We start from the raw sequence: 15,688 nt of genomic DNA, 5'->3' as shown, positions 1-15,688 counted from the left end.
GGTATTGGTAAAAATGAATTGATAATGGTTCAAATAAATAGGCTACAATTCCAAAAGTCTCAAGGGGTTCACATACTTTCAAGCAGCACTGTATATCTTTATTTATTATTATTCTTTCGGACAATTCCACACAATACACAATTTTCTCTTGCAAATATTCATACATCATACTTTGTGTTGTCCGAAGGGAGACGGAAGAAGCCAAAGGCTTATCAGGTCCCGCCCCCAAGATGAAAGATGTCTCTGTGTCCAAGAACAAATTCAATACTACCAACGTTAATGCTTGGTGCAGTTGTAACAGTAGTAATACAACAATGTAAAGTCACTCCATTAACATAAGAGACCTGGAATTATATTTTATGAAAAGTGCATAATTATTTAGGGTGTTATTGACAAAGCATTTCTGTGTGTGTATGTCAAACTACTGTGGGCCACTTGCTCCCCCTTTGAATGGTAAAGAGACATAGCACCTTTTTCCAAAGCACTTTATGTAGTTTGTCTTGTTCACCCATTCACACACATACTCTGATGGCAGCAGCTACGCAGGGTGCAAGGCACGCTAACCATTGAGAGCAATTCAGCATCTTGCCCAAGGACAACTCGGCATGTTGCAGGAGGCGGGATCGAACCACAAACCCTGCAATCAGTGGACCACCACTCTTCCGTTTTTTTATGAGCGGTGAAGGTGCTCCTTTGTGACTATAGGGGAAAAATTAAGATTAAAATGAAGATTTGCTTTTCTACCATAGTATTTTTGCCATAAGATTACAGTAGGGGTCCCTGGCCCCTAGAGTCTGTGCACTCCACTAGGCTACTTAGTGTAATCATGTATAAAAATGTGGCTGAGTTTATAAGTAGGCTATGTTTATCACAAAAACTCATTCTGCGGAATAACTAGGTTGAACATTTCTTAAATGTTTCATTAAAATATGATAGGCTACTGAATAAAATGGAATGGAATAAAAATAAAACTCCAATTAAAGATAGGCCTACAAGTTACTCAAACTTATACTCAACAACGGTAGGCTACTTGCAACTAGCAAATATTCTTGGTACCTCCGGCAGTGTGCGGTGAACAGGAGCACGCGATGCTCTGGCCCCGGAGCGTCATTTGCGGACTACTTTGCATGAGTACGGCGCATGTCTCCCGCTCATTATGTGACGGGGCCGGCGGAGTGATCTACAGTTGTAAAGGTCCTGACGGGAGACAGACAGAGGGGATCGATAACAAACCAGATTCGGCGAAATATTATGACTGCATTAATTGGCAGCTAGCTGGCTTCTTATCGTGAATAAGGAACACTCGTCGGCAATCAAACCGCGACATCAGAGACCATGGAAAGGAAAAGGTAGGACTTTTTGAATGATACGCTCGTAGGAGTGATTAAAATGAAAGTTTCTCTGCAGGAAATGCACGCATGGAGACGTGCATTCTGCAGTTGAGAACAACACTAAATGATCAAGTCCCTGGTATTTCACACTATTGTTACTTTATCTAAACGTAACATTAAGACAGTATTGTGCTTAAGAAACTCGCAACTTTAAAACAACAGCAATTAACACGCTGTTTTGTGAGTACATTGACGTTGCCAGCGCTGCTAGCTTGATTAGCTAGCTAACTTTCATTGTTTACACACGCTTGACTTGCGGTGCGTTGGGCCCCGGTGGCACAGTTACGGCAGTACTGAAATATGATCTACAACTCTCAGCCGCAGCACAGTGATGCTATTAAAACTTCTAGGTGGAGAATATGCTGCCTCCTGCTTTTAGCTTAACACCAATTTATCCGCTTGCAAAACCCCTAAATTAGTAGCAGCTACTTCACTCTCAACACTGATGCGCTTGTTAATGCAGCCTGTCTGTTGTGTTACAATTACAAGAACCTCCACACAGGTGTATTCACTTAGTTGGGCTGATTACACCTCTTTTGAACTATGTGTGTACAGATGTGCTTGACTGACATCTCCTGTCACTTCACCTGTCAATGAGAGACAACCCACCCTTTAGTTTTTTTTTAAATGTATGTGCAGTCAGGTGACTCTAAAGCTCCAATCGTTTGGAATAAGTGTGAAGCCATAGTTATTTAAGAGGACAATCTTGTGATGATGAGTGTTGTTTTTTCTTATTCTTTTCAAGTGTTCCTGTTAAGCGCATTCTCCACAAGCCCCAGATAGTTCGCAGTCTGGGCACCAACCTTCACACACAGCATGTGAATGCCAACCACTCCATAGCTGGACGGTCGCTCTTCACCAAAGTGCAGCGCAGCAGGCACAAGCATCACTATGACATGAACCATCAAATCAGGGTGAGACTGTGTTTGGTTTGCTATTTATGAAGCCTAAGTAATGTGCAGTGTTAACGGAAGATTACTCTATTTACCCTCATCCTACATGATATACCGATAGGGTCACTAGAAACCCCAAGCTAAAAATACTGGAAGAAACCCCCATCGAAGAAAAATAAAACATTATTTTTCTTATATAAACATTATTCGTTATGTAAATAATCTCATCTGAGATCAAAACAACAGCTTATAATCATTTTAAGAGAGTTAATGTTGATTTGCTCAATGTGAAAAATTAAAATATTGTTTTCTAGGGGAATATCAGAGTGTTAGAGTTACTCTGCTGTCTTGTCAACTTCCCTACTCCCCTGATGTGTGATACTTTATTTCATTTTTTATTTATTGTTTATTTAGCAGGGACAGTGCACAATATACAATTGAGCCAGATTATAGCCACATGGCTAATTTTCGTCTGTAAAGTATAAATTAGATACTATGGATAAACAAAAATACATATTTATATATTAAAAGTACATAGGCGGAATTGACTGAGGTCAAAATATATTGTATTTTTAAAAAAGGAATTAGAAGATGATCAGAAAAAAAATATTTATCCATGAAGATAAAATTGATTGACAAAGTAATGACAAATTGGAATGATAAAATAAAACTGTAGCCAGTGCCACTGTAAAAATAAATGTATTCAATTCCGTTGAACTGGTTTTATAATGTCTGAATAGCTTTGTGTCAGCTTCGTACTTTTTAATTCAGCACTTTTTTTTAAGTCTTCTTTGCAAACCTGTTCAAGCTCTAACATGTGACATTGGGACTTCTTCTGGATCCAAAACATATCAAGTGGTATAATGAGTACGTCCAACAAGCTCGGTTTAGTCCTCATTCCACCTTCTGAACTATACTTGTACAGTAACTTTTCACAAAGGTCCTACAACTTGAAGGTTTTACTTTTTGGTATGGAAGGAGTGTTGGTCAAAGCTTGTTATCAGAATTTTTGGCTCATCTTGCATGTTGTTTTCCGTCTTAAAGGCCAAGCCAGATTTAAACACAACACTACCAGTTCGACAAACAGCTTCCATCTTCAAACAACCTGTGACCAAGGTAACAAATCATCCCAACAACAAGGTGAAAGCAGACCCTCAGAAGGCTGTGGACCAGCCGAAACAAGTAAGTCAAAAGAATTCACATTTCCATTCTTTGAATTTTGTTTGGACTCTTAGACACTTTAGTGTTTTTTTTTTCAAAGGAAACAATTACATAGCCGGTATACCAGTACTGTTATTGAAAGGCAAGTAAGTCAAAGGTGGTTACTGCCAGTAGTTGTAATATTTTTTTAAAAACTTGGTTTTGTTGTGTATTGTTATGTTTCTTGTTGGCTTTGCTGTTCTGTAGAAAGCCCTGAAGGGTTTATTCAATCTAGTTCAATGCCCTTATACATTATAAATTAGATAATGGTACACATATTTAGTTTGGGAAAACCGGTGCTAAATCGTTTTGTTTTTGTTTGCTTGAATCTTCAGCTTTTCTGGGAGAGGAAGTTGAGTGGGTTAAATGCTTTTGATATCGCAGATGAGCTGGTGAAAACTATGGATCTCCCCAAAGGCTTGCAGGGTGAGAAAAAAAAGTGAAATACTAGTATGACTCAAAGCTGGAAAGTTTTTAGAAGCTGGATTTGTGACTTCCTACCTTTTTGTGGTCTTCTCTAGGTGTTGGGCCTGTGTGTTCGGATAAAACCCTGCTCTCTGCCATCGCCAGCGCCCTGCACACCAGCCCTGCACCTGTCACTGGACAGCTCACCGCCGCAGTGGAGAAAAATCCTGGAGTCTGGCTCAACACAACACAACCTCTTTGCAAAGCCTTCGTGGTCACTGATGATGACATCAGGTATTATGTTGGAAATTGACTGAATAGTTGAAAAGGCTGAGTGTTTTTGTTAGCGATAGGGCTCTTTGAAGGTGTCAGATGTGAATCAAATAAATCATCAAGGTGTTTCTTTATTGAGGCAATTGAACCCAGTAGGGGTGTGTACATGAAGATGAGCTGGTGAAACGTGTACACTTGTAACCGGTTAATAAATCATAACCGTTTAGGAAAAGTAAGGTGATGTGTTTAGGACACTGAATTTGCATTATGTTGCTCTGATACTGAATACTTTTACAACTAACTAACTAACTAACTGTCTGTTGTGTGGACAGTCTGACAACAACCCACAGTGTTGTTGGCCTGTGTTGCTGCTTGGAACCTGTGAAGCTTAGTGGGTGACGAGCACAGACACACTCCGCGGCGCGGCGGTTGGCCGCACGAATCGCAGGTTCCGCGGCACGTGATCATATTGGGTCATATTGTGTCCGCCGCCCCAACCAGAGTAGCCTTCTCTACTCTGGGGATATGCTGGTGCTAACCGGTGCTGAGGGGACCAGTCTGCTGTGCTGATGGTGCTTTACCCAAGCTAACCAGTGCTAACTTGGTTCATAAAGCAAAACTGATAGCTGTACACAGCAGGCAACAGACACATAGGCTATTCACAGAACTTATGGGAGCAAACTGTGACTATTATGTTTTCATCCATCTTAATTTCCTCTATCCGTCGTCCCGAAGCGAGTGACGTCGGGAGGAGCACAACGCTGATTGGCTATCACGGCGCGGCCGGCGGCAAAAAGTTCAATATTCTCAACTCCTGCGGCGGCCGCGCAAACTGCTCTATGCCCACCGCCGGCCGCCCGTTCGAGCGGCGGAGTGCAGTGAGTTCGCACCTTAAGAGAACAGCCCCTCACTCATACCAAAATCATTCAGGCTGAAATGACTCAGCTTTGTGCTTTGGAGGCCATCGGATGACATTTACTAAACATAATACATTTCTAAATACGATCCTCTACTTGTGAGGATGTTGGAATGAAACAAAATCCTTTTCATTATCATTGAGTCTTAGCCACATAAGGTGTGTTTTTTCATTCCTTTTTCCCTTATCTGTGTCCCCCAGGAAGCAGGAGGACCTGGTGCAAAATGTGCGTAGGCGGCTTGAGGAAGCCCTCACAGCTGATATGTTGGCTCACATAGAGGACACCGCTGCTGCAGACGCAGCAGCAAACAAAGTGGAGGAGAAAGCTGAGCAGGTGGACAAGGAGGAATTATAGCCAAGGTACACAAATACCGTGCGGACAAATAAGTTATTTAAATCTATGTCAGTATTTGATTGTGTTATCGAGAAAATTCAGTGTACATTGTGTAACATCCTTTTTCTCATCTCTCCCACAGGCTTGTTTGACTCAAAGTTTGCTGGTAAACTCCTTTTTCATTTTCAAATAATTGGCTCCATGAAGATTTTTGTAAACATTTTTAATTATAATAGACCCTAAATGCAGACATTCTGCAGATATAGTTAACCTAAGCAAAGACTGTTATACTTTACTTTATTTAATTTTTTTACATGTGATGGTGTAATCCTGAAAGGGTGCTTTGAGTTTCAGTTCATGTTTACCTCTACTAATGAATGGCAGTTGTGGATGGTGCTCTATACAATGCAGTGTTACGTTTAGCTAACAGCTGTCCAAGCTCAAAGTTAAAAACACAAACCTGATGTATGTGATTTATAAGTGTGTGTGTGTGTGTGTGTTGAAACAAGTTCATGTTGAAACCTCTTAAGTGTGTTTATTTTTAACTGTTCTACCAGAACATGTTGCTCTTTTATATTTTACTCTTTCACTGTAGGTTGTGTCTTTTATGTTTGGAAGCATAGCAGCATAGGTTGCGGTATGTTTACATGCACGCAGCATTCTGTCGCTGTAAACATTAGAATTTAGCTTGTTTTTAAGTTTCAAAGTAGTTTTACTTCTCACAATAACCCGAGTTTACATGTTTATTTTTATTTTTAAGTCATGGTATTGGTATTGACAAAAGAATGATCAGTGTTGTTCTTCCACTTACATTTGAGTTTGGACAGTAACAGGAAAGTGTGCACCCTCAGAAAATACAAGAAAAATAAAATTCTGATGTACCTCATGAAAGGATGTACTGTACCTCATTATAAGATTTGTTTGTCTCTGTTCCACTGTGTCACTGTCAAATAAATGCAACTCTTTTATGGCTGGCGGTGTGTAAATTGTTTTGTTCTTGTTGTGGAAAGGGCAACATGGTTTTCGTTTTTTGTAATTCAGGTGCATTTTTAATATGTCATTTAAAGGATAGGTTCACATTTTAAGTCACTCACATGGATATTGAAAGTTATTAATTGCCGTAATGATTTCTCCTTCCCATAATACAGTCCTTGTCCAAAGCTTGAACGATTTTTAAATATTACAGTATTTTTTGTATTCAGTCAATTTACTGTATTCAGTCAATCCTTCGCATCATTGTGTGAAACAGAAGGGAAATGGTACCAAAAACAATATTTTTATGTACAAACCAATGTGTCTATCCCATAGTATATAATGTTCAATCCTTTTATACATTTACACCACAGGAAAATAATATCTTAGGGTATTTACACGCCTTAAAATGAACTCACTGCCCTCCTTCATACTTGTTTTTTCTAGAATGCTTTAATAAATGCAGGCACGCACAGACTGCATGAGCATCATTCAGTAGTGTTGTTGGAACACCCTACACATTGGTAGCCATTTGCATTTTGTATTTATATATATATATGCGTAAAAAAACATGCATTCAAAGAATTATAAAATACTGCCGTGCAGACACAAAAGAAGTGACAGCGGAGGGGGCTTCGCGTTGACGCTCTCCCCTTGGTGCATGTGGCCTTTGAACCCATTGTTGTGTCGCGGGTGACGTCAGTGCCGTGTGCAGGAGACGGAGCGGCGTGCGCCTGGCGAGACAAAGGCGGCGGACCTACCGGGGTCAGGCAGCAGCAGCACACAGCCGAGAATCACTGTTTTTTCTAACTAAAACAAAGGTAACTGCTAACCTTGGGTTTCAACTGTGCTTTCCCTGACGAGACGCAGAATGAAGACCCAGTGACACTCCCAGGAATATGCATTGAGTCTCCAGGCTGAGGAAGAAAAAACAAAAAACAACTCTGCCCTATTTTCGTTTTTAAACGTTTTTCTCCTACGCCCCCCATTTAGCGTCCTAGCTAGCTAAACCCGCTAGCTCATAGCGTTGCACGGCACAGCACAGGTCTCCTCCTCCTCCGGCTGTTTCTCATCTTTCCCCCAAGAACTGGGCGACAGGCGACGTGAGGATCCCGTCGTCAAAGGCGAGATAAAGTAAGTTCGTGCGGTTTTCGCACTTGTTTAATTTTGAAATAATTCCACGCGGCTGCCTTTTGAGAGCGAGCACAAGTTCGACTGTCAGAGCAGAGCTAAAGCAGCTAGCTGTGCTGCTCCCAAACAAAGGGGTCGACAACGTGACTGAGTGCCGACTATGTGGGACTAGCTTGTTAGCTCGGTTGAAGAAGCTATCAACAGCCTTATGTATCTCTTTTATTCACATTTGTAATATTCGGTCAGTGCGTACGAGAGCGCCACAAGTTAGAGCCACTAAGGTTCTGTATGTGTGCAGTGAAATAGTTTGTTGAGTGGCGTTAAAACGGGCATGCTGTGTCCTGAGAAAACAGGCAGCCCTCCTGGATGGGTTTCAGTTGTCAGACAAGAAGCAACAACAGACAAAGCAAGGCGCCCAAATCAACAGCACTGATGTCTGTTGTTGTTTATGAGTGATCGGAGGCTACACGCTGCTCAACTCTAGCTCTGCTTTGTGTGATTAGTGATTTAGAAACATTTAATTTATTTATTTTAAATATTCCCTTTATTTTTATTCTTCCAGGAGAGGGTGAGCTCACTCCTAACAAAAAACAGGCATCCGTGATCTGATGTGAGATCCACGGAGAGACTATGCCTAGCCCTTTATTCCACCCCGAGATTATGGACCACGACGTGGTGATCAGCAGCCAGCACAACGGGGTCGGTCTGCCCCGAGAGACGGACCAGGACTCCCGGGACGAGGACCACCAAGAGGCGCTCCGCTTTGCCCTGGACCAGCTGTCACTCATGGCCCTGGAGAAGGTTGACTGTGGGGGCGGCGGTGGTAGCAGCGTAGGCGGTGGACTGGTGGTGGACACTCTGGACGGGACTCAGTGTCCGGGCTCGGAGGGTTGCAACGGCGTGGGCGGAGGAGTGGGCTACGTGGATCTACAGATGCTGGAGCATGCCAACAACGGCTCCCTGGACTCGCCGACGTCCTGCTCTCCGTCCCCGGAGTATTACGGCTCCGGCGGGTACCACATGGCCGGCTCGCACCCCATGCTCCACGGCGAACAAAGCTCCGTGCTCTGCAGCAGGAAAAGAAGCGTCAACATGACTGAATGTGTGCCAGTGCCCAGCTCTGAACATGTGGCCGAGATAGTCGGGAGACAAGGTAAGAGCATGACTAAATATCTGTGTTTTTGTGATGCTGTTAGTGAGGATTTATATGGGATCCATGTTTGTGGACATCTTGTATAGGCAGCAAGCAGCCTGGTGGTTTCTTTGTTTGGGTGATGAGGAGGGTCTCTGAACTTTTCCTTGCCGGAACTATGTGTTATGGTCGGGCTGCACTGTTTTATGGTCCTTAACGGCGGATTAATGCGAATACTCCATTAAAAATAGCGTCACCTACTGTAATTATATGCTGTTTCTTAAACAGTATTTAGACAATGCCTTTACGGGGTGAGTTACAGAGTGTGGTGGATGAGGGGGAGGGGTGGGAGAGGGTCAGACAAAGCGGCAGATTGTCGGGAGTCTGGACATGTCTAGCAGCGCAGCAGCCTGCACCAAACAAAGGAAACACATCGAAAGATGCCGCTTTCATAGATCACAAATCCTATGTGGCTGCTTCGAGCACCGGGCTCTTATTTCTAACTCAAATATGCGGTTATGGTAGATTATTATCGGCTTTGAGTGGCAGATTTTAGTCTAAAACGGGGGCAGCAGTTGCACAAACACGGGACTGGGCGGTGTTACGCCCTGCACCCAGCTCTGTCTGCCGATGCTGCCACTGCTCGCGTACGAGCCGCAGCATTTCCCACATGGATTTTCCCCCTTTTCTTTTTCGGTTTTTATCACCACATGCCCGCACACTTTATAAACACTTTAGTTGTGGGATCGGTTAGCTCGTAGCTGCCGCGGTAGCGTTTCGGCATTGTTCTCTTTGTTTGAAAAAGCCATGCTTTCTGCTTCCCAGAATGACATCACACTCTGTGCGCCCTATTGGTCGCCGAGGACAAGGCATCCATATTTAAAGAAACAGAGCCACACAGGCTGATGCTGCTGGAGAAGACGAGGCATCAGGGCATCATAGACTGTATATAAAAGAGGGAGTAGACACAAGCAGTGTAGCAGATATGGACTCAATGTTTGTCCAGACAGGCTCTTCATTCACATGCTGCTTCTATTGCTGTGCTAATATGATGTGAATGCACACGGGTGAAGACACTCAGGTGCTATTTAAACCTACCATGGTGTTGATGTTTTTTATTTTGAGGATTCGGTTGAGCTGAAAACATGTTGGCACAGCAGATCATGTTGACTCATTTGAAATTGTTATATTCATTTAAAATTGTCATATTCTTGGAATTGTATTCAATTGACTACAGTCTTGTGAATAACATGGTTCAGAAATGTGTTTATTAAGCTTTATGGTAATTTTGGAGAATGTTGAATTACAAACATTGCCATGCTTGGAGGTGTTTCTCACCTCAATGCGGACACGATACCACCACAAACACCTCACTTTAAATACAAACGTGCAATATATCCTTCGTGACGTAAGGGATTATTGTAGCTTGGTGTACCAGGCAGGCTGCTTTAGTTTTAACAAGACATACTTCATAAACTGCTGATTAGAACAGTTCTCATTAGACTGCTTGTTTGTAAATATAACAATCACACCCATGTAGTACTATTATTATTATTATTATTATTATATTTTTTTCAAGTGTTTGTTGTCAAACTGATGTTCTTTTGCCTCTGACAGGTTGCAAGATCAAGGCTTTGCGTGCCAAAACAAACACCTATATAAAGACTCCAGTCCGAGGCGAGGAGCCCGTGTTCATCGTGACGGGACGCAGGGAGGATGTTGAGATGGCCAAACGTGAGATCGTCTCTGCGGCCGAGCATTTCTCTATGATCCGGGCTTCACGCTGCAAAGCTGGAGCACCTGGAGCTGCTGGAGGAGCAGGCAGCAGCAGCAGCAGCAGCATCAGTGGAACTGGCTCCCTCCCTGGACCACCACACCTACCTGGACAAACCACCATACAGGTAAAGAACGCTGCATGCTGGGATTGTGTTTTACTCTGCCAAGTTACAATCGAAGAAATGGTAGAAGTTAAATGTATAACATGTTTTAATACAAAAACACAATGCTTTTCTCTCATCTGTAGTTTGAAATCTATCTTTATTAAGACATTAAAACTTTTCTCTTGTCACTGATCCAGGTGAGGGTTCCCTATAGAGTAGTCGGTTTAGTAGTTGGACCAAAGGGAGCAACTATCAAGCGCATCCAGCAGCAGACTCACACCTACATCGTGACTCCCAGTCGGGAGAAAGACCCTGTGTTTGAGGTGACTGGCATGCCGGAGAACGTGGACCGAGCCAGAGAGGAGATTGAGACCCATATCACCCTGCGCACCGGCACCTTTGTGGACTTGCAGGGAGACAACGACTTCCACACCAACGGCACTGATGTCAGTCTAGAGGGTCTGGGAGCTCTGAGTGGAGGCCTGGGCTCATCTCTGTGGTCCAGGGCCAGCGGCCACCACTCTGCCCCCCCTCCTCCTCCGCCCTCCCCTCCTCCCCCACTGGCCATGTCTATGCACCACTCCTCCAGCAGGAAGATGTCCTCCTCAGTCGCCCATCACACGCACAATGGCGGGATGAGCTCAGACAGCTACAGCACTGCTCGCAAGTCCAACGAGGGAGGCAGCCCCACTAGCCCTTTTAGCACAGGCTCCAGCAGCGCTGGAGGAGGATTCACTTTCGGGGGCGACTCCACCCAAGGACTGCCGCCCTCAGACGAACTGGGCTTTGAGTTCACTGCTGCCAACATCTGGGCACCTTTCGCCAACGGTGGAACTGGCGGTAAGGTGAACGGCCCATCCCAGCAGCAGCAGCAGCCTGTACGTCGCAACAGCAGCGGCCTCAGCGGCGGTGCTATCACTCCACGATTGTCTCCCACTCTGCCTCAGGACACGGGCGTCAGCCCCTTGGATCACCCGTTAGCCCGGCGCGCGCAGAGCGACCCCCTCAGCACTCTCTCCTGGCTGCAGTCTGGCAGCGTGGGCGGAGGCTCCTTCTCTGGAGCTTCCAGCTCCAGCTCGGCCGGCTCATCCACAGGTTACTCCTCCTGCTCGGCCTCCTCCCTGCCCGGTGGCTCGCCCACTGACTCAGAGGGAGGCAGCAGCGGTATGGGCCTCAGCTCCGGGATGCTGAGCCGGCTGAAAGGCGGGCCTGGGGTAGCAGGCCTGGTAGGTGTTGGCCCCGGGATCAACAGGGACTGCTTTGTGTGTTTCGAGAGCGAGGTGACGGCAGCCCTGGTGCCTTGTGGCCACAACCTGTTCTGCATGGAGTGCGCCGGGCAAATCTGCCAGTCAGCGGAGCCAGAATGCCCCGTCTGCCACACCCACAGTACACAGTGCATCCGCATTTTCTCCTAATGCCCCAGCGTGGGTAGGGGGGATGGCAGGAAGAAGACTGGAGAGGGGCACCAGCTGTGGCAGATGCGATGGAAGAATTCACACTAATAACCTTCACACTCATGATGGACCATAATAAATGCATTAATAGAGATGATGATACTATACGGATGTTGATTTATTGCTGATAACTGTCAAGATTAATAATAACAATAATAATAATGACAATGACTTATTTTCAGAGTGACATTAATTGAAACTGGTCTGCAGACAGTTGGGGCTCAGACAGTCTCGGTGGTGAACTTATGGAAGGAAACTAGTGTCTTATCTCTCTTCAGGCCTTCATTTTGACCTGAAGCAGCCGGCCCTGCTGGCCGGTCTGCTCAACATTTCTTCATTCTGGCGTCTTCAGATCTCTGCCTGCTTTCTCTCTCACAGCCTTTCCCTTTGACACTTTTGTACTTAACAGATATTTTTCGATGAAGCTGTCAATGAGGCCTGCACTTTTCTATTCCTTATTTTAATGTTCTCGACAGGACTCAAACTGTCAAACAAATCCCCCGCTTTCCTCCTTCTGCTCTCACTCATGCTGTTGTTTGTGACACGAAGCGGCGGGGTAACTATTTTTCTGTAAACTTGGAACTTTTCCAAAGGTCGGTACGTAGTTGGGGCACCTAGGAAAACAACACACCCAAGGGACCTCCTTCAGGATGAATTCCCTGTTTCTCGTTGCCACACAAAAATTTGCCATCAGTTAATGCTAAATCAATGCTACTAACAGGCGCCTAGTCATTCGGATGAATTGGGACGAGTCTACGCCACATTTCGAATGTGGCCACTGCATTGATTCACATTAATTTTCCTGAGTAACGAGAAAAGTGATACTGTAGGAATGTGTCTGAGGTCAGTTCTCTATATGTCTACATCTCTCTCTCTCGCTTGTGCGTGTGTGTGTGGAGATAATGCCCACTCATGCTGTTTGTTACATTGGCCTCATGTTTCCTTGCCATGAGAATGTGTGGTTTCTGTCCTGCTGCACCTCCCCTTCACTTCCTTTGACCCCCACAGTCTGATCCATCCACACCAGGACATGTTCCCCCTACACCCTCTGTCTGTTACACTTTAGATTGGCTCATTTAGGGGTTTTTCTACTAGTTTTTTGACTCTTGACTGTCAAGTGTGTGGCTTACAGACATATTTTGAACTTTAGGATTAGATAGGGCTTTTTCTGATGTCACACGTGAATGTTTTGTCCAATAAGGTAAAGGAGAGATGGATGCTCCCTCCCACACCAAACAATAACGAGGGGCTCGATTGAACAGTTTTTTCATGCACTGTAACTCCAGGCTCCCCCTTAAAAAAAAATAACAAAAAAAAAGAAAAGGAAAAAAGAAGAGAAAATTATTTTGTTATGGTAATTTTGGTCTTCCACCCCACACTCACAGCAAAGCTGTTTGGCACTCTCTCAGATGACACCGTCGGACCCATATAGCGTCGGACTCCTGGCTACATGTAGTGCACTGTATGGAACAGTTGTTTGAGATTTGTCTTCTTGTTTCCTAGCATTACAGAGTAATTCCCAATAAGGCGGTTGCATCTTGTTTTGTGTATTATTTAAAAAATTCAGTGTGAGTTTGCAGTAACTGCCTCCTATAGTGTTAATGCTGTCCGTCTGATTTGGCCACGTCGGTGTGACGGTACATGGTTGCCTCTCTTGAACGTGTGTGTGGAAATCGGCTCATAGAATGAGACGAGCCGTGACAACTGAATTAAAAGCGACACCTGATTCTCAAAGGGCTTCCGCTGACTGCACAGACACACGATCAAATGTTCAGGCTCGCACAGTAAATAGACTCGACTTTTCCGTTTATGGCAGCTAGTAGCTAGGTCATCCAGGGCTTCCAGACACACGTTGTGTTCAAATCCCAGCAGCTGCTGAATGTTTTGCTTGTTTTAATTTTTTTATTTTTTATTACAATTTTTACAATTGTCCCTTACACCCTCATCGCATCAGGATCTTTTCAGTTGCAGTCACAGTGGATGCAGTTGCAGATGAGGACGGGTTGTAGTGTTTTTAATATCGAGGAAAAAAGGGTAACTCTACTTGAGTCAATTGTTGTTGAAAAATGGGCGGTTGCTGCTGTGCTTTGGTGCTCCCGCCAGTGTAATGTTGAACTTATTTGCTGTCTGACTGTTCATTTTGTGGGCAGTAGGTCTAATAAGCCGCTGTCCTGGTTCCTGGTTGAGCGCAGCAGTGCACTAATTCATGCGTCCACACGTGTAAGAAATACTGAATCTGCCAAGGAGGTGAACCAGTGTAAGAAATACTGAATCTGCCAAGGAGGTGAACCAGTGTTGTTAGTGAAGATTCTCCCATGGTGCTTTGGTGCAACTCCTTTCCCTCAGACTAAACTAAACTTCAGTGCATTGGAGACCCGACACCCCCGTTCTGGTCTACACGGGCAGCCCGTCCCCCCCAACCCTCCCCCACCCCCTTTCCTCGTCGGGCTCTGATGTCAAACGTTGCATTTCGTCTTGTGTTCTCGAACAGATGCAGGGCTGCGAATGAATGAACAGATCAGTGGAGACTGTTTTGTGAGTCTGTTAGGGCCAATCTTAAAGCCCTCCTTCAATGTGTTTAAAGGAGTTAAAATGTGTTGTAAATGCCAGATGGGTCTAGTGTCAATCCAGGCGCTGCACCGGTTTGTTTCTGGCCAATAAGAGAATGTTAGGGTCAAATGTACAGTAGTTTAATTGTTAAAAGGTACAAAGTTTTTCAGATTGACTGCTGATTTTTATTTTTTTTAGCCGAATGTCTCCCCTCCCCCATTTCCTTCCTAAAGGTTTGAAAACAGGGTTTCCTGAGGCATGCTTGTGACCTCTGACCTTATTTGTGATTAGAGGGGGGAGGGGGTGCAAAGAGAGCCACGCCAGTAAGGGGTGACAGACACCCCTCAAGCCTCCGCTCTCCTATTTTTTGCTTTAATTCTTCTTTGTATGCAGAACCAAAATGTTAAACTTCAGTAAACTAGGTTTCAGGCCTGACCTGTGTATGTATATACCCTGAATACAATCATTGGGATTTTTGTTTTCAAAAGCAAAATGACTTAATTGAAGATAAGTGTAGTTTCTAAAGAACGTGTATCATTATTTGTAAGTTAACCATCTGCATGTCTTCAAGCCACCTGGCATTAGCTAATAATTTTTAAGATAAAAAAAAAAAACTTTTTACACATTTTATTTTTTACAATTTATTTGCTTACCTAAATATCCCAGACAATAATGTGACCCTTTTTTATTACTTCAAATTTATTTTTGTTTTCCATTTTTTTATTTTCCTTATTTCCTGTGTAGTACATATAGGCAATTTATAACAAAATGAGAAAATTATTGAAGAAATTTTAAAATTGAAATATATTTTATTTGAAAGTTTATGGACCTTTTAACCGTGAGCCGGGAAAATTGTATAATCGTATAATTTGAGCTGACTTGACGGTTATGAGAAATGTATCAAGAGTTTTATTTTTTATGCTTCTTTAATAAAGTCTTGTTTTTGGTTTCATTTTTTACTGTAAAATAAGAACACGTGTGTTGTCTTTTATTTCTGAAATATGCAGCAGATACAAGCAGGAGGAATGGTGGTAGTTGAAATCGCAAACTCAGACATGTTTGTTTGGAAATCTGAGATCAGACAACAATTATTACTCAACAGAACATTTTATATCATGGTTTAAGTTGGTAGAAGTTAGAACCTCTGAAGATTTGCT

The 15,688-nt window shown here is 43.8% G+C and overlaps 2 protein-coding genes across 2 annotated transcripts; both read left to right on the top strand.

The window, feature by feature from the left end:
- The first annotated feature begins 1,200 nt into the window (after window positions 1–1,200).
- Window positions 1,201–6,373, top strand: mbd3a (methyl-CpG binding domain protein 3a). The gene is made up of 7 exons (XM_080033948.1): window positions 1,201–1,349; window positions 2,137–2,305; window positions 3,329–3,466; window positions 3,820–3,910; window positions 4,006–4,183; window positions 5,280–5,438; window positions 5,555–6,373. The coding sequence occupies exons 1-6, from the start codon at window positions 1,336–1,338 to the stop codon at window positions 5,431–5,433; spliced, it is 744 nt and encodes a 247-aa protein (XP_079890074.1). The 5' UTR covers window positions 1,201–1,335; the 3' UTR covers window positions 5,434–5,438; window positions 5,555–6,373.
- Window positions 6,374–7,151: 778 nt separating this feature from the next.
- Window positions 7,152–15,426, top strand: LOC307255269 (RNA-binding protein MEX3B). Its single transcript, XM_080033931.1, has 4 exons — window positions 7,152–7,518; window positions 8,078–8,668; window positions 10,265–10,548; window positions 10,725–15,426. Exons 2-4 carry the CDS (start codon window positions 8,146–8,148, stop codon window positions 11,940–11,942), a joined length of 2,025 nt encoding a protein of 674 aa, XP_079890057.1. The 5' UTR covers window positions 7,152–7,518; window positions 8,078–8,145; the 3' UTR covers window positions 11,943–15,426.
- The last annotated feature ends 262 nt before the right edge of the window (window positions 15,427–15,688 follow it).

This window comes from Ammodytes marinus, assembly GCF_949987685.1.
Source record: "Ammodytes marinus genome assembly, chromosome: 9".
In the NCBI taxonomy this organism is placed as follows: domain Eukaryota; kingdom Metazoa; phylum Chordata; class Actinopteri; order Uranoscopiformes; family Ammodytidae; genus Ammodytes; species Ammodytes marinus.
The sequence above is the reverse complement of the archived record's forward strand: the minus strand, read 5'-3'. Positions and strand labels throughout refer to the sequence as shown.

Excerpts from the sequence above, each read along its gene's own strand:
- LOC307255269 (XM_080033931.1), top strand. The coding sequence starts at position 8,146 with ATGCCTAGCCCTTTATTCCACCCCGAGATTATGGACCACGACGTGGTG. Across the intron at positions 8,669-10,264 it reads CGAGATAGTCGGGAGACAAG|GTTGCAAGATCAAGGCTTTG; the intron begins GTAAGAGCATGA and ends TGCCTCTGACAG. Across the intron at positions 10,549-10,724 it reads CTGGACAAACCACCATACAG|GTGAGGGTTCCCTATAGAGT; the intron begins GTAAAGAACGCT and ends TCACTGATCCAG.
- mbd3a (XM_080033948.1), top strand. Across the intron at positions 3,911-4,005 it reads TCTCCCCAAAGGCTTGCAGG|GTGTTGGGCCTGTGTGTTCG; the intron begins GTGAGAAAAAAA and ends GGTCTTCTCTAG. Across the intron at positions 4,184-5,279 it reads GTCACTGATGATGACATCAG|GAAGCAGGAGGACCTGGTGC; the intron begins GTATTATGTTGG and ends TGTGTCCCCCAG.